The following is a 19201-nucleotide window of genomic DNA, read 5'->3' as shown; positions in this document are numbered from 1 at the left end:
GTAAGTAGGGCATATAGAAGTAAGGAGTGGGAAGAATATAGGTAATTCCAATTTTTCAAGTTCATGTTTGAGAGACTGGGCAAGTGGTGTCACCATTAAACCATGGTAGACTAGAAGAGAAAGGGAAGCTGAAGAAGGTAAAGGAGATTTTGAGATAAAGATAATGATACTAGTTTGAGTTATGCGCCTGTTAGAGATCTACATGCAATGTTCTAGTAGGAGTGTGAAAGCTTAGGAGGAGGACAGGTGCTCAACAAATGTTTACTGAAAACACTTCTATCCTTGGCAATTAGATTTCGGTATAAGGTCATTAACATCAGGCAAGTGCTGGCTTCCCTAGAGGGCTATCCATGGAAACACAGCTTATCTGCAACTCTTTCATAGCTCCTGGCCATTCCCCAGAGCCCACTGTTGCTATCAACAACCTCAATCCTGCACAGCAGTGACCGTGCTGGTCAGGACCTGAGGAGGACCAGAGGACTCTACCATCATCAAAGATGTATCGTGATTTCCATCATCATAAAGAATCTTCTGGTGTTAAGGCTATGATCTAACCAGATGGCTAAATAGTTATATGGGACACCTGGCTGGCTTATGCGGAAGTGCCTGCAACTGTTTTAGGGTCAGGAGTTCAAGCCCCACATTGGGCATGGGTCCTACTCAAAAAATAATAAGTAGAGTGATAGATAGATAGTGTGTATGAATGGGATGATGGAAGAAATAATCATGCAGATCAGCTTTTCCTCTGGTGATACTAGTTCCTAATTAACCCAGAAAATAGAGGTTACCCATGTCAAAAGATGCCCGTAGATATTCTCAACTTTTCTTAGCACTGAACAAAGAGTAATATAATTAGCATTAGGGAGAGAGCAAAGAATCAGCAAATGTAAACTATGTCAATTTTTAAAAAGCCTATTAAGATATGAAGGCATTCCTCGCTAATATTTATAAACTTACTTTCAGCAAGAATATATGTTCTTGCCAACTGCTATAAGAAGATAATGGGAGTCCTTAGATTCCAAGTCCTTAAACACATCTCCTTAAGGAGAGATATATTTCTATATTCTCCTACTCCAAAGACAGAATGATACTGTATTTGGATAGGTCCTAGTGAGCTTTTTGAGTAGGCAACTAGTTGGTCACGGAAATTACATCTCCTGGCCTCAGTCCCAGGTCCTTCTAGGTTACTACAAACAACCTAGGCTCAGTCCCCACGAATAAGCACCTCACAGCACTAATGGCTCACTGCTCTATAGGGCTCTGTGGGCTAAGGCGTGCTATCTCCTTGGGAAAAAGGATGAGGCAGTCCCTTGGGGCCTTGCAAACAGCACAAACCCCAGGCTGGATCCTGATGCAATACTCCAGCCCTAGGGAAGAATACAATCTAAATGCTGAAGGGAACTTTAGAGATAAAGCCTACAACTGCACTTTATAAAACAGAAGCCCCCAAGTGAAACAGCATGCCCAGGCCCATCCAGACAGGCTTGTCAGAACCCAAGCCTCCTGACTCAGTGTTCAGTATTCCTTCAATTCCTCATTCTAAGTGTTCATGGACAGAGGATCTCTTAACACATTACCCTCCAGTGCTATCCCTAGGGTTTCCTTCTCCTAATTTATGTTCTTGGCAGAATCTACCTTGGATGTACTGCACAGATCATAACAAACTAAAACTGTATGCGTGGGTCATGACTACAGGTAAACAGGTCTACATAGAAACAGCACAGAAACTTAATATAGTTATAATTACTATTTCCCACCGTGTCTTTTTGCTTACAGAAGTACATTTTTTGTCTATATACACCTGCATATATATTAATGATTACAACACTCAAGCTTTTGTTCATGTCAACTTAACCTACATACTGTCTCTGGAAACACAAGCACTCTGAATGGTCATCCACAAAGGCCACTAGCTTGCTGTGCAACGCCAGGCAAATTATTTCACCAAGCTGTGCCTCTACTCTTTATCTAGAAAAAGGGACACAGAATAACAGTCACAGAATAAATAAATTGTGTTTGTGTCTATGCGTATCTGTGGGGGGGTGTGGGCATTTATCTCCGACCCCCAAGAGAACGGTGGTTTTGGTAAAAACTCCCCAAGTACGGTACTCCTTCCTTTCCAGTCTGTCATCAAATTGGGAATGTATTCCTCTAGAGGATAAAAACAAACAGAACACTTTGCCCACTGAATATATGTAAAATGGTGGCAAAGAATACCGTAAAGTTTTGTAAAGCATAGTATTACAGAAGAAAAGACAAACCTTCGTGGTAGGAGGATTCAAAACATTAACTCTTTTAAGAAGCTACTGTCAAATAAGGACGAGTAAACTACACAGCCTTTCTCTTCTTACTCATTCCATGTCTAATCAAATGGTTTAGGTTTTAGCTGATGCCTGGAAGACATCGAAATAGTACTCAATCATCCTAATCATTGTTAGACAAAAGGCAGCTGCAAGAACTCATGGGAGCTTGGTGGCGTGCTATTCCCAATCATGTGTGAACTCTTTCAACCCCCAAATCACTTCAAGGGAGCAAGGCACTTTCCTAAAAGTAACACAGCAACGGAAGTCTACAAATTCTGAAAATCTGAGACATGTTATTTGTTAGGCCATGGGATTTCAAACTTTTCCAATACAGACACACAGAAACCATTTTACAACCATCTACACACATAGCAACAGAAAGATACGGAACCAAAACAAAAGTTTCCAGAATACTGTACCTAACACCTTATTACTTGTGATGCACTTTTTTTTTTCCTATGTCTACTTTCTTTTTTTTAGATGTTTGACCCATTGAATTGATCCCTCTAAATGGATCCTGACATTCAGGTTTAAAAGCAGTGCCTCAGCGATGGTATTCCCAGCTTCTTTAATTAGAGAAGGCAGTTGTGCAATGCAGTGAAGGCTGTTAACACAGAGGTACTGTGCAGCGTACAAGGTCTCAGCACTTTTTACACTTATGATTTATTCTCTTCACATTTCTGTGAGGCCAGGATTATGATGTGATGAAACAAGTCAGTCAAAGAGATGCAGAAGTTTCTTCCTTACTGGTACCAGCCCAAGGCGATTCCCAACAACTGCTAACTCTTCCCGGTCCCTAAATGACTTCAAGAGCACAAGATTCCACAAGCGAGTTCCCACCGTGGCACTACCCATACCTCTTCCCCCAAACAACTCCTTCGAGAACTAGCACTGAACTTGATCAACTGCCAGTGAGGCAGGGGTATTTTTTCCACGTCGAATTTCTTCATTGCCAATTTATACCAGAAGAAACACTGAATAGGACCAAGAGAGAAAAACCATCTGACAGACGTTTCCAGGCCCACAGCGGATGGTGCTTCCCTCCTCGGAGCTAACACAAATAACAACAATCCTCTCTCCAGCACCTCCCAGGGCGGACCGTCTGTACTCGTTTTATTCACGAGCAATGGCATCTCGGCGGCTGCGGCGGCCCCAGGGCTGCCTCCCACACCCCCACCCGTAAGAGGTCTCTCGGCAGCACATGCCCACGGCTACTGAAGCTCCCCGCCACTCGACGATGATTTTCCGAACACCTACTGTACACGTGGTGCTATTTTATAAGGATCAGAGATCACTTGTTTGCTTCACTTAGAACTTTCTCTCCCCTGCCAAACTCAAAGATTACGTGACCACCTGACCACAGAGGGACTAAAATTGAGAGAAGGCTAGAGGGGCCATGACAAACATGCAGAAGAAAGAGCGAAGCACTCAGGAGCATTAATTTACTTGTAGAGAATACTTAGTAATATTTATGTAACTTAAAGTTTTCAATGGCTTTCATATTATTTTATTCGTACTTTATAATCTCGCATGGTCCTCAGGTTAAGAATGAACAGTTTCGGGGCTCCTGGGCGGCTCAGTCCGTGAAATGCCCGACTCTTGATTTCGGCTCAGGTCACGATCTCACGGGTCCATAAGACCAAACCCCGCACAGGGCTCTGCGCTGACAGCGTGTAGCCTGCTTGGGATTCTCTCTCTCCCTGCCCCTCCCCAACTCACGCGTGTGTGTGTGTGTGTGAGTGCATGCTTTCTCACTCTCTCAAAAATAAACATTCAAAAAAATAATAAATGTAAAGTAAATAAAATAGCAATAAAAACTTTAAAAACAATAGAATAAACAGTTTCACTTCCTAGGTGGTGCAAAGTGAAATCAGAAAGGTTAAGTTTGCTCTACAGCAAAGTATTCAGTAGCAGAGTCAGAACTAAAACACAGGACTTCACGAGCAGAGTTGAATTCCAAGATGTCTGGAACCATCTCTCAGGGCTCCACAATATTACACACATCTAAACGTTTGCTGGAGGAGTCGGACCTAAAAGAAGAGAACTCAAGAAAACCAAATGCTGTGAGGCCCAGCAGAGGAAGCAACAAGTTATTCCAACATAGGTTCCCCTTCCTGCCCCTCCCACCTCAAAGAAAAGCAGGTTAAAGATCAAAGAAAAACATTCCCACTGTCAGGCTGACGGACTCTACTAATAATTTCCGAACTGCCACAGCGACACAGATTCCTTGCCAAAGAAAATGTGGCAACTGTGTTCAGTTGATTATTACCCAGCACAGAGTCGGCTAAGGTTTTCTGGTCAAAATCAAAGCACCCGGGAGCTAGTTTCCCCAGCTTCCTTTGGCTCCAGTAACACCCTGCGCCACTGGAAATGCTCGCTTGTGCAAATGAGGGCTGCTGGCCACACGCAGACCTGAGTCCAAGCGTGAGTCCGTCTCTCACGGGAGGAGAAAGGAGAAACTCACAACAGTGACGCCTCACGGTATCACCGTGGAGTCACTGTGAAATCGGGATTCTGGGAAAGCCACTTTTCTGCTAAAGGTTCACCTTCCTATCACAGCACAATGACTTCTTTGCATTTCTAGTATGCCAGATATCCAGTATGCCTCCATTTGGGCTATTTCTCAAGAGTCAGTCAGGGCCAAACTGCACTGGCCAACTGCACTGTGAGTTCATCTGTCCCAGCAGCAAAGCATTCAACCCTGGTGGGGGAGAATAGCCAAGTAACTGTTTTCACACGTGACCTCTCTTATGGTACCAAGTGCGGATTAGAATACAAACAACACAATTTTCGTATGTCCTACACTACTTTTAATGTGGTAAGAACCCAACAATTACTCAACTGAAATGAAGTAATTACAGTACCACATCTACTCAGCACTGCTCTGTAAGACCCCAGGGAGGATTCGGCCTCCCCTCTCCCGCATCTCCCACGGACTTGAACCTGCGGAGCAGAATCGCTGGTGTTTGTAACCAGACTGCACACACCAGCACCGTTCTGATGAGCTCACAAGATACATCATCTCACAGCCACCAGGGCCGACAGGTTAAAGACCAGTACATGACCACTCTCCATCCCTCACAGAGGAAGACGCTGAAACCCAAAGGTCACACAGCCTCCCCACCCCTTCTTTTGTAGAAGACTCGCTCAATAATTGACTTAACATATTACGAAGACTCAGTCACCAAACTCGGCGGCTATCCATCTTTTAGATGAGGGTAAAAAGATGTCCCCAAGCATCCCTGGAAGTGTGAGGGCCCAGCCACGTCAATCCATAAGACCGCTTCACTGCTCCTGGCTAATAACTATTCTTAAGCCAAACACTAATGAAAATCAAAACTTGCCACCCTGCAATGCTGCAGAGAAAAAGGGACTTGTTTTTCCTCGTCCGTCCACTTTCTTTACGTCTAGTACAACTACACACTTCACCATTCGACAGTTCTTCCAGAAGAGCCAGAAATCCAAGCTTTAAAGCAGATGGGCTGCTAAGGAAAAGAAAAACCTGTTTTACCCAGTTCACCCACTGTCTTAATGTCTTGCGATCAGATGGTACTCTAAAGCCCGGGACTAAGGTTAAGGAGTAAAGTTCAAGGACAGGAGACCCCGAAGAGTTAGTGTAGTCATTCTTACTTCACTTCTGCCCTAAAAACACAGAAAACAAAGCTAATTAAATGGTTCTCTTTCATATCACATTCTGCAGAATTTCAAAGCGCAAACAGGTAAGAAAACACTATTGTTTTTAGAGCCTTCAAAGGCATTAATGTTTATCAGCAAAACCAGATCACAAGCCCGAAGGAAAAACTCCCTTGGGTCATTAAAGAAGTAAGAACTGAGCAATGAAACCAAATACAGAAATGTTTGAAGGGACTGAATCATCATTTCTTAGGAGGTAAAGAGCAAGCCATATACTTCCTCCAAAACTCCACTATGTGAAACAAGAGATCCGGTATCTGAGAAGTTCACCCAACAAGCTTAACAGTCCACGTTTTCCCTTCCAGCCATGCCTCAAGAGTCAGAGGTACACGCTTGGTACTATTCCACAAACATTTACCAAGTCTAACTGCCCTACACTTAGCCCTAGATTATTCAGGCAAAGCACCTTACCATCACGGAGACACAATCTTGGCCTCAGAAAGGAGACTGACATGCCATGTTCTCAAGTCATTAGAAGCGTACTCATGGATGGGGCACCCGGGTGGCTCAGTCGGTTGAGCGTCCGACTTCAGCTCAGGTCATGATCTCACAGTCTGTGAATTCAAGCCCCGCATCGGGCTCTGTGCTGACAGCTCAGAGCCTGGAGCCTGCTTCAGACTCTGTGTCTCCCTCTCTCTCTGCCCCTCCCCTGCTCATGCTCTGTCTCTCTCTGTCTCAAAAATAAATAAAAACATAAAAAAAAATTTTTTTTTAAAAAGTGTACTCGTGGAAAATCAAAGCTTCTGAGCTCGTAAAAGCTGACAGCCCTAAACCTGCCAAACGGGTGGATCAGTTTTTGATTTACCTACTCATGCTCAGGACAAGGCATCAAGTGAAGACTGGTGTGGTTTCTGTCAACTAAGGATTCTGAGCCCCTGTCTTCTGTAATGCATCAAGAAAGGCACCATGGGGAGCTTAAACTAGGAGCGAATGCTAAATGCAGAAAACCAAGTTCAATAAGCAGAGGAACAGGCTGAGGGATGTTGAGGTAAGAGCAATTACGGGTTTCCTTGCTAAATAGATGGTCACCCAAAGGCAAGGCGGTAAGATGTGGGCAGAAGGTACTACTCAAACTTGACGGCCTTAACTCCCAGTCTCTCATGGTCAGTAGCCCAGTGTGCACATACACAGAAGTCATCTTCAAATTACAAAAGTTCACTATCCTCTGAGCACTACAAATGGTAACTCCTTAGATTGCAAGCAAGGACCAGCAGAAATAATCCCGTATTCTACACACATAAAGGGGAAGTCTTGACTTCCCTGAGTATACCACAGTTGGGGAAGAAGTCAGAGGGCTTCTCCCTTCCCAGACTTAGTTTACTAAAAGGATTATCTACCTTTGTCCCTGAGTGAAGATACCTAGACTTTCCAGATTATATTTATAGAAATCTCCATTGTCAATAGTCCTGCTGCTGTCAGAGATAAGAAACACTGAGTGTATGCCCAGAAGTGGAACCTAAGTCATTTGCAAAGTCTACCTCTCTGGAGATTTGGAACATGTAATCTTATTCAAAAGCACAAACCAGAGACCAATCCCTGGGTCTCTGACTGGCCCTCAATTGATGTAAAACACCCTTTGGCAAGTCGGCCTTTAAAATCCAGTCACAAAGGAGCTATTTTTTTAAACTGAGGTAAGACACTCAATTTAAAATTAACATTTGAAAGAGTTTTAAACTTTTTTGATCATCAAAAGTGCAAAAGACAATGTGTGATTTCGATGGAAAATTATACATTGTCTAGAACGTCCCTCTACGCTACCAGAGTCTGATTCTAAGGAAGCTATTTTACAACTCTCGAAGTTGGAAATGATTACAGCAATGCAAACCACTCTTCATCTATAAACACGTAAAACCTGCCACGTGGTAAAGGTTCAAGTGACTTCCCTCTCCACTATGGAAGAAAATAGTTTGGGTGGCATTTGTGTACTCATTTTAGTGTTCTTAATCTATAAATGTGTCTGTTCTTCAGGCACATGAAAAGATGCTCAACGTCGCTCCTCATCAGGGAAATACAAATCAAAACCACACTCAGATATCACCTCACGCCAGTCAGAGTGGCCAAAATGAACAAATCAGGAGACTATAGAGGCTGGAGAGGATGTGGAGACACGGGAACCCTCTTGCACTGTTGGTGGGAATGCAAATTGGTGCAGCCACTCTGGAAAACAATGTGGAGGTTCCTCAAAAAATTAAAAATAGATCTACCCTATGACCCAGCAATAGCACTGCTAGGAATTTACCCAAGGGATACAGGAGTACTGATGCATAGGGCCACTTGTACCCCAATGTTTATAGCAGCACTCTCAACAATAGCCAAATTATGGAAACAGCCTGTATGTCCATCAACTGATGAATGGATAAAAAAACTGTGGTTTATATACACAATGGAGTACTATGTGGCAATGAGAAAGAACGAAATATGGCCCTTTGTAGCAACAGGGATGGAACTGGAGAGTGTTATGCTAAGTGAAATAAGCCATACAGAGAAAGACAGATACCATATGGTTTCACTCTTATGTGGATCCTGAGAAACTGAACAGAAACCCATGGGGGAGGGGAAGGAAAAAAAAAAAGAGGTTAGAGTGGAAGAGAGCCAAAGCATAAGAGACTCTTAAAAACTGAGAACAAACTGAGGGTTGATGGGGGGTGGGAGGGAGGGGAGGGTGGGTGATGGGTATTGAGGAGGGCACCTTTTGGGATGAGCACTGGGTGTTGTATGGAAACCAATTTGACAATAAACTTCATATATTGAAAAAAATAAAAAATAAAAAAAAATAAATAAAAAATGTGTCTGTTCTTTGGACCTTTCTTTCAAACCAGTTAGAACATCTGCCTGGTTTCCTCTTTATAAGCAAAGTAAAATTTTAATGTGTGTTCATTTTATATTTGTTTCAGTGTCATGATTTTACCTTTTGTGAATTTTTTTTTTTTTTAAGTAGGCTCCCTGCTTAGCATGGGGCCCAACGTGGGGCTTGAACTCATGATCCTGAGATCAAGACCTGAGCTGAGGGGCGCCTGGGTGGCTCAGTCGGCTAAGCACCTGACTTCAGGTCAGGTCATGATCTCACAAATCGCGAGTTCAGGCCCTGCATTGGGCGCTGTGCTGACAGCTCGGAGCCTGGAGCCTGCTTCACATTCTGAGTCTCCCTCGCTGTCTGCCCCTCCCCAGCTCACACACACTTTCTCTCTCTCTCTCTCTCAAAATTAAATAAAACATTAAAAAAAATTTTTTTAACAACAACAAAAAAAGGACCTAGGCTGAGATCAAGAGTCAAAGGCTTAGCCAACTGAATCACCCAGGCACCCTTTGAAAATTATCTTTTAACAAAAGCTAAAAACTCTCAGTCCCCAAACTTCCCCACAAAAGAAATGCTTGGGAACATGAAACCTGAAGATAATTACAAAGGGCTCAGGACATCCTAAAAGCCATCACTGGGGTCCATCTTCCCCAGGTTAATGACCCCCTCTCTAAAACGAATCATAGAAGTATTCTATTATATGTAAAGTGAACCCAAGACTCCTGTGTTCCCTGTAGAACTAGCATCCATTACTTCAAATTCTCCAGGAAAAGCCTCAGCACTAGAATAAAAAGGAACGACATTCTGATCCATGTTACAACAGGATGACCCCTCAAAACACCATGCTAAGGAAAACAGCTGATCACGAAAGACCAGACATTGTAGAATTCTGTGTGTATGCAGCACTCGGAATAAGGATATGTGCAGACAACAAGCAGGGTGGCAGCTTCCAGGCCCGGGGACTGCCACATAAGGGAGTAAGTGTTACAACTGGGGGGTTTCTTCTGAAAATGTTCTGAGATTGTGGGGGTGGCTGCACAACTATGAGAACACGATAAAAAATTGATGAACTGTACACTTTAAAAAAAAGGGGGGGGGGGCATTATGACCCAGCAATTTCATCTCTGTCTACCAAACGTAGCTAAGACCAACCACCTAAGATTCACAGGCTTTCTTTAAAAACAAAAACAAAAAAGAACCACAAAAAAACCCCCAAAAACCCAAAAGCCTTTCTGAAAACAAGTTCCCATATGGGCCAAAAAACCAGCAGAAACTCTGCAATTCCAGAAACACAGAATAAAGCTTTGGACTCCAAATGAAATCAACCCTAAGTATCTAAAACTAACTTAGAAATTGTATACAAACTAGACAAAGTGGATCACTATTGTCTTACGGTATGTATTTTTAAGAGTTTATAAACAGAATTATTAACTGCTGCATTTTTAGATGAGGTTTTTAAAAAACACTTTCTCCTTTGGCAGCTCATAAACACACACTCCAGCCTCTACCCGGGGTATGTGAAAGGGACAGCCACCTCTGAGTGCCGTGCCGAACTGACACCCGTCACGACTTCTGTGGGATCACCGAGTGGCCTGTTACTAGTGTTCTATAGGCAGCCGTGGTGCCCTGGAAAGTCTGGAATGGTAATCAAAAGCTTCTACTCTAATTTTAGCTCTGTGTGGCCTCTGGCACATTACTAAGTCTCGATGCAGCAGGATTTTGCTCATCTGCAAAAACAGATGCCATTGCTATAATTCAACAAAAAGTTCACCGGACAAAAAGATACCCCCATCTATCTACTCTCAGGGCTGCTGTGAGTATTCAGTGCAGTAAGGTAATAAGAAAGCAACCGCAGATAATAAACACTAAGTATTTGAGGAATCGGAATCTCTGTGAGGAAACATTCCCCTTTCCTTTTCAGTAAGCAGCAAGGACAAGTAACCTTTGCAAGGTCTCAAGCAAAGTCCCACAGATAGAGCTGGGAGAGGCTGTAAGTGGTTTGATTCCCATGCCTACATCGTGCTTTCTTTTTTTTTTTTTTTATTTTTTTAAGGTTTATTCATTTTTCAGAGACAGAGTGTGAGTGGGGAAGGGGCAGAGACAGAGGGAGACGCAGAATCTGAAACAGGCTCCAGGCTCTGAGCTGTCAGCACAGAGCCGGACGCAGGGCCCCGAACTCACGGACGGTGAGACCATGACCCAAGCAGAAGTAGGACGCTTAAGCGACTGAGCCACCCAGGCACCCCTACACTGTGTTTTCTTACAGAGGATGGTAGTAAGATGCTGGCGACCAGTGAGCTGCTCCTCCATTTAATAAGACAGATGTTACATCAACTCTCGGCCTTCCACTATTTAATTCGATCAGAAGATTACAAGTGTCCTCTTACTTGCAAAACAAGACTAAACTGGTTACCCACTTATGTTTACAGATCATAAGGCTGATTTCAGGCATCTGGACAGATTGCTGTTGACTGCTATAGTTACGAGTCTTGGGAAAGCATCTGAAATCACAAGCTTATCAAAAAGGGCTGGGCAATATAACCTTAGGCCTTCGTCTGCCCTGGCTGCAATGCAGCTAGCCAAGGAGCAGGTCTCCCATGGCATTCTTGTTTTTGTCCTCTGGTCCTTCCTGTTAGAGTTTGCAAACAGAATCTTCTATTTGCCTCACCCGTCCCAGCACCAGTAAGACTGGAACTCAAGACAGGACTGATGTATCCCTTTTTAGATCCATCAGCCAAAATGCATTTCAAAGGAGTGCATTTAAATGCCTTCAGAAAAAGCCTCCAGAAAAAAAGGTCTCCCCAATATGGAGCGCAAAGTGTAAACCTACTATAACAGCTACTTAGACTCCAAAGAGTTCCAGAGCACTATGATTTTACCTTCAAATTATCTGCTACAAATGGGGTTTTGCAAATCTAAACGTCTGCCCTTAACAGAAAACTCTGCTCTCTTTACGTCAAATGTTTATTAATAGTGATGGACGAGGTAAATAAGAATGCAGTAGGCTTTAACTTTCTGGGGAAATTACAGAAACGGAGGGTGTTTCACACTTTAAAAGTGCCTAACCTGCTTCAGGAAAGAGTTTTCCATGCTGTCTCCCACGTGTAGTGTGCAGGTAACAGAAATTTAAGATTTGTTGCTGGAAAGCGAAATGCAAAAGTTACATATTAAGAAAACCTTGTGGGAGTGTAAATCAGACAACCACTCGGGAAACCTGTCTGGCAGTACGCCTCATGACCTGGCAATTCTGTGCTTACCAAAAGACATGTTCAATCAAGAATGTAGAAGTGTCATTCAAAACAGCCAACACCAGAAACAGAAATGTTCGTCAACTATAGAATGAATAAATGGTGGGATTTTATACATCGTGCAACTACACAGCCATGAGTTTTAAAACTACTGCTACCCGGGGGCGCCTGGGTGGCTCAGTCGGTTAAGCGTCCAACTTCAGCTCAGATCATGATCTCATGGCTCGTGAGTTCAAGCCCCGCGTCGGACTCTGCTGACAGCTCAGAGCCTGGAATCTGCTTCGGATTCTGTGACTCCCTCTCTCTCTCTCTGCCCCTCCCCTGCTCATGCTCTGTCTCAGCATCTCAAAAAATAAACGTTAAAAAATTAAAAAAAAAAAAATACTGCTATATAAGGGCATGGCTGAATCTCACAGATTCAGCAAAAAGGATACTCAGAAAATAACGTGAACTGTATGTTTCCATTTATGCAAAGTTCAAAAATCAGCAAAACTAACCTACAGTGAGAAGAAAGATAACCTTTGGTGGGTACCAAATGCGAGGGAACTTGTTGGGATGCTGGCCATTCTTTATACCTGGGCAGCGAGTACAGCATACTCATATGCAAATATAACTGACCTGTACAATTAAGATTTGTGCCCTTTACTGTAAGATATACCTCAAAAAAAAGAACCTCTTTTTTTTATGTTTTTTTAAGTTGACTTAGGAAAGAGAGAGTGCACGAATGGGGGAGGAGCAGAGACAGAGGGAGAAAGAAAATTCTAAGCAGGCTCCGTGCTGTCAGTGCATAGCCCAACATGGAGCTTGAACTCAAGAACCGAGAGATCACGACCTGAGGCGAGATCAAGAGTCGGGCGCTTAACCAACTGAGCCACCCAGGCACCCGAGAACTCTACTTCTTTTGTAATTATTTTTTTTAATGTTTCTTTATTTTTTTTTTTTTTTAAATTTTTTTTTTAATGTTTATTTTATTTTTGAGACAGAGAGAGACAGAGCATGAACGGGGGAGGGGCAGAGAGAGAGGGAGACACAGAATCAGAAGCAGGCTCCAGGCTCTGAGCCATCAGCCCAGAGCCCGACGCGGGGCTCGAACTCACGGACCGCGAGATTGTGACCTGAGCTGAAGTCGGCCGCTTAACTGACTGAGCCACCCAGGCGCCCCTAATGTTTCTTTATTTTTGAGAGAGAGAGACATCGCATGAGCCGAGGAGGGGCAGAGACAGGAGACACAGAATCCGAAGCAGGCTCCAGGCTCTGAGCTGTCAGCACAGAGCCTGATGGGGGACTTGAACCCACGAACCTTGAGATCATGACCTGAGCCAAAGTTGGACGCTTAACTGACTGAGCCACTCAGGCACCCCTCTACTTCATTTTAAATTCAAAAGTGATTTATGGGAAAGCAAGCTGGTGCACTCTGGAAAACAGTATGGAGGTTCCTCAAAAAACTAAAAATAGAACTACCCTATGACCCAGCAATTGCACTACTAGGCATTTATCCAAGGGACACAGGTGTGCTGTTTTGAAGGGACACATGCATCCCCATGTTTATAGCAGCACTATCAACAATAGCCAAAGTATGGAAAGAGGCCAAATGTCCATCGATGGATGAATGGATAAAGAAGATATGGTGTATAGATATACAATGGAGTACTACTCGGCAATCAAAAAGAATGAAATCTTGCCATCTGCAACTACGTGGATGGAACTGGAGGGTATTATGCTAAGTGAAATTAGAGAAAGACAAGTATCATATGACTTCACTCATAGGAGGACTTTACAAGATACAACAGATGAACGTAAGGGAAGGAAAGCAAAAATAATATAAAAAGAGGGGGGGACAAAACAGAAGAGACTCTTAAATATGGAGAACAAACTGAGGGTTACTGGAGGGGGTATGGGGGGGATGGGCTAAATGGGTAAGGGGCATTAAGGAATCTACTCCTGAAATCATTGTTGCACAATATGCTAACTATTTGGATGTAAATTAAAAAAATAAAAATTAAATTAAATTAAATTAAATTAAATTAAATTAAAATAAAATAAAGGTGATTTATCCACTTCATGGGATAATAGGGCATATAAATAACAATGTGCCATAAGAATGGACTAGGAGGAAGACTGTTCCACAGTTTCTGCCTATACAACAGGCAAGCCATTCCTTCAAACATTTACAATCTGCCCATTTCATGACAAAAAGCTCACACAGCTGTATTATATGAACTCAAAAAAGCACTATCAGATAAAAAGCACAACCTCCTGGGTAAGATATAACAATTTTAAATCTGTATGCACCTAGTAACAAAATCTCAAAACACATACAGCAAAATCTAATAGAACTACAAAGAAAAACAAATAATTGATAAAGCATAAGGCTAGAAGAGGCCCGCACAAAACAGGAGCTCCAAAGAGTCAACAGACCTTGAAAAGGACACTCACCCTCACTAGTAATTAGGGGAATTCACCTGGAAATCAATTAGACTTCACCCCTACTGGACTGGCAAAAAGTAAAAAAGCCTTGTAAATACCAGGTTTGCCAAGCTGTGTAGGAACAAGAACTCTCATATACTGTTGCTAGAAGTATAAACTGTTGCAGCTTCTTCTGAAAAGTCTGCCATTATCTAGCGAAGTCATAATGCAGCAGTTCCACCAAGAGGACTAAATCCCAGAAAAACTTGCAATTCTGACCCCCTGTCACATATAAGAAAGTTCCTAACAGTAATGTTCAAAAAAGCCTCAAACTGGAAGCCACCCAAGTGCCCATCATGGAACGGATAATCTGTGACAGTCATACAATGCAACAGTGAAAATCAAGGACCTAAAACCAATAAACTGCACAGACCAACATGGATGAGTCTCACAAACACCGAGCAACATGGGAAAACCACAAAAAATACATATAAATCAATTTACAGCAAGTGAAAAAGCAAACAAAACTGAACTTAGGGAACGTATACATGGGGGTAACACTTTTTTTCTTTTTTTTTTTTCCTTTAACACAGCAAGAGAATAATTATTCCCAAAATCAGGATAGTTCTCCCTAGAGGGAAGGAAAGGAGATGTCATCAGGGATTGGAGGTAAATGTCCTAAAGGGTTTTGTAAATGTTTATTTATTTTTGAGGGACAAAGAGAGTGAGCGTGAATGGGGGAGGGTCAGAGAGAGAGGGGGACAGAGGATTGGAAGCGGGCTATGCACCGACAGCACAGAGCCCGGTGAAGGGCTCAAACTCACTAACCGTGAGATCATGACCTGGGCTGAAGTCGGACGCTTAACCGACTGAGCCACCCAGATGCCCCAAATGTTCTATTTTTTAGCCTGGGGGATAGATGTTATGACTGTTTTATTAAAACGCAGCGATGTGCTTTATACAGTCTTGTGTATGTATGCTAAGTTCCACGTGAAAACACCTTCAACCCAAAAGCAGGGCAAGCCCTTCTTCCTGCCCTTCCTCTTCCTACCTGAGAAAACATGAACCTGACAGCTCAAGCTCAGCACGGCTATCCTGGACCAGGAGGGGACACACCGTGTGCGGGGGAACCTCCTCAAAGACCTAGGAATGGCCACATCAGCCACGAATTGTCTACTCTGGGTTCCTCTTACTTTAGAGAAGTCTTTTTCTACCTTTTAAAAATCGCCATGACTTTAGTTTTTCTCTCATAAGCAGCCAAACCTAACCCGAATGGATGTGTTCAGTGATCTGGACAAATGAAAACCTTTCTGACAATTCAAGCTGTCCAACAATGGCAAGAGCTCCCTGAGAAAGCATCCCACACCCACCCCTGGCAGGGCACTGGGGGAAGGATTTCCACAGAGCAAAGGGAAGCTTGACTGCAGGATTTCTAAAGGCCCTTGAGGCAATTAAGATTCTGAGGCTACCTCTGGAAAAAAGCAGCTCTGGCCTTGCCAAAGCCGTGGCGACACTTTGCCTCTGAATCTATCCTTCTGTTATCGGCGAGAACATTCCTTCTCTAGAACATTCCATCTCCTATCCATTTTACCAGAGTCTGCTAACAAGCTGTCTTCTCGCTTGTGCCTTTCAAAACTAACTTGACCTCAACTTTAGCACACTGGCTATCCACCCTTGGTTCCTCCACGCCCTCAGCCCAACCTTCCACCTCTATGTGCCTCAACGGGCTGCCCTCCATGAAGTAAATCACCCAGGCTCCCTTTCCGGTTGGGTTTGGCCAGCGAAAGGCTCCAGCATGAGATCAGAGGGTGGGAAAATTTTGACAGAGTCTGAGGTATTTATGCCCCTGGATTCCCTTCCTGCAGGGCTACTGGCTGGCAGTGGCAGAAATCCTATGGGTCACTCTCGCCTACAGCTAACCTCTCAAGGTTCCAGAAACTACTGCACCTTTGCCCCTTCAAGCCTAACAATGCTAACGGCTCTTGGCCTCGAGGTGTTTCGCCAACCCCTACTGGTCTTCCTCGACTCTGCCCAGTTTGTAAATAGTCCTCTCATCTCCTCAGTCCCACTACTGGAGGCTCCCAGGAGATAATCGATATATCCAACCGATGACTCAGCCTGTACTACTCTATCTTCCCAGATGCCTCGTATTTCCTCTTACCCCACAGCATGGTTTTTCTCCCAGTAATTCTGTTCTGCATGTTTCCTGATTCACTATAAATCAATTCCCATAGAAAATTCTTAATCCCACGATGATGGCCAATTGTGCCACCAATGTATACAAACTATGTAACAGGACACTGGGCAAAGCCTAGTTAAGAAGGCAAACGTTACTAAAAGTTCCTGACACCCAGACAGCAAAGCCAAGCCAAAAACTGGGATCTGAGATTTTTCTATTTATAACCCCTCCTTCCTTTAGACCAACAGCTGGAAAAATTATCAAACTTGCCGTTAAAGTTTTACTTTACTAATAAGGCTGGAACAATGCCAAATACAGTACTTATCTTATGAGGGCCATTCAAATTGTCAACAAAATTTTAAAGGTTCTACCAGTCCCAATGAATTTTCCCTTTCTTCTAGACAATCCTACAAATAAGACAACAGATTCAAATACTACAAATGAGCTTTTAGTGTCGATTTTTTGGTTTATTGCTCAAATCCTATCAGACATTCAGAAAGAAAGCATGCCTGAAAAAGATTCAAGGCTCAAAGATAAAGCTCTAAGGTCTAGAAACATTCCATCTGAACCCAAAACACAAAACGGAGACAGGCTTACTGTTTCCAAATCAAGAGAGTGCTGCAGAAATGTTGCAAAGGAAAACATTTCTTACGATTTTACTGTGTTACGGAAGATTATGCTGTATATTGTCCAAAATACATATCCCAAAGCAGGACTTCATCCATGGGCAAAACAACCCTAAGTAACACTGTAACGGGCCCATTAAACTCTAAGACAAGACTCAGTCCCCTACCTGTATGAATGCAAAGGCTACCCAGATGCCATTACCTATGGTAAGGAACCCTAGACCAGGGTTTCTCAACCCAAGCACTACGGACATTTTAGGCCAGATAATTCTTGAGAGTGGACGACTGTGTGCATAGTAGGGCCTTTAGTTGCATCCCTGACCACTAGCACCCAAGTTTGACAACCAAGAATGTCTCCAGACATTGCCAAATGTTCCAAGGTGGGGTGGGGGGTGGGGGGGCAAAATCACACTTATCTGAGAACCTTGGCCCTAGATAAACTATCTCAAACTCTACCCAGCACTGTCATGGTGCATACGATTCACCGCACCATTCACAAGAGAAAAGCCACCTAAGGAGAAGACTTGGCTTCATAAAGTATTCTTTTCTTTTTTTTTTTTTTATTATTTTTTTTTTTAAACTTTTTTTTTCAACGTTTATTTATTTTTGGGACAGAGAGAGACAGAGCATGAACGGGGGAGGGGCAGAGAGAGAGGGAGACACAGAATCGGAAGCAGGCTCCAGGCTCTGAGCCATCAGCCCAGAGCCCGACGCGGGGCTCGAACTCACGGACCGCAAGATCGTGACCTGGCTGAAGTCGGACGCTTAACCGACTGCGCCACCCAGGCGCCCCAAGTATTCTTTTCTTAAAAACCAGAAGTATCTGACAACTTGCGAAGAGATACCATTCCCTAGCACTAGGAAGGAGGAGAACTTGGATGAAAAGAATGGTTGCCAACGTGGAGAAAAACTCCTAAAAAAAATTTCTGAACTTGACATTCTTCTGAAAGCATCGCAAGTGTCCGATGGATACTCTCACCCCTCTTACTCTCTGAGACACAGGTGGAAAGTATTACAGGCCGTGACATGCCGTAAGTAAGCAAGTGGAAGAAGGCAGGCAAACCACATTATCAAAAGAGGACAAAATTAAGGGCAAGAAAGCGCTGAGGGCTGTTAGCCCAAGCTCTGTAGTCTGGAATACAAGGTCTGTCACGGACAGACCCCAGTTCATCTTCATGCTTTGGGTTCACGGTATCCTGTCCACACAACAGTTTCCAACCCTATCAAACCGAACGCCCTCTCTTTATAACAAATATGTGGTATGCCCCTTTATTATTCTGAAACGAAATTCAAAGACTGCAGCATTACACTTATATGAATATAACTCTTAAGTTTGCAATATAGTGCCCTAACTGCAAGGTGAGAGAAAATAAACAAGACCTGTATAAAAAAAAATATGTAGGGGTGCCTGGGTGGTTCAGCTGATTGAGCATCTGACTTCGGCTCAGGTCATGATCTCACGGTTCATGAGTTCGAGCCCTGTGTCAGGCTCTGTGCTGACAGCTCGGAACCTGGAGCCTGCTTCAGATTCTGTGTCTCCCTCTCTCTCTGCCCCTCCCTCACTCGCACTCTGTCTCTCTCTATCTCTCTCAAAAATAAACATTTAAAAACACTTTTTTAAAAATATGGATTTTCAGACAAGATCGTACTAGAAAACAAAAGCACCCCACACACTCGCTTCCAAAGTGCTCCCTTAGAGGGCACAGCTATCCTACTCAGCTTGCCCCAGTCCCAGTCCACACAAACCCCCTCGCATCAGTCACAAAGCTCACCAACCTCTTCTGTCCCTTATGGGGAATGTGGCCCAGAGACAGCATTGCAAAGCAGAAAAGGAGGGATTCGAAGTAAGACTTAAGTGTGGTTAAAACTTCATCACTGTGGTGCCCTCCCTAAGCCTAGTTTTCCATCTACAAAAGGAGGATGCCAGCATATTTTTCCACGGGTCATTG

The 19201-nt window shown here is 43.5% G+C and overlaps 1 protein-coding gene across 7 annotated transcripts in view; it reads right to left on the bottom strand.

The window, feature by feature from the left end:
* SGPL1 (sphingosine-1-phosphate lyase 1) overlaps window positions 1-19201 on the bottom strand; it is a 76194-nt gene that overhangs the window by 36759 nt on the left and 20234 nt on the right. The window contains exon 1 of one of the 7 annotated variants that reach the window (XM_047824435.1): window positions 6408-6428. The exons of the other annotated variants lie outside the window; for them this stretch is intronic. Within the exon in view, the coding sequence (XP_047680391.1) occupies window positions 6408-6410 (3 nt within the window). The 5' untranslated portion in view covers window positions 6411-6428. Of the gene's footprint in view, window positions 1-6407; window positions 6429-19201 lie in introns of those variants that run through there. 7 annotated transcript variants of the gene reach the window in all.

This window comes from Prionailurus viverrinus, chromosome D2 (genome assembly GCF_022837055.1).
Source record: "Prionailurus viverrinus isolate Anna chromosome D2, UM_Priviv_1.0, whole genome shotgun sequence".
NCBI lineage: Eukaryota > Metazoa > Chordata > Mammalia > Carnivora > Felidae > Prionailurus > Prionailurus viverrinus.
The sequence above is the reverse complement of the archived record's forward strand: the minus strand, read 5'-3'. Positions and strand labels throughout refer to the sequence as shown.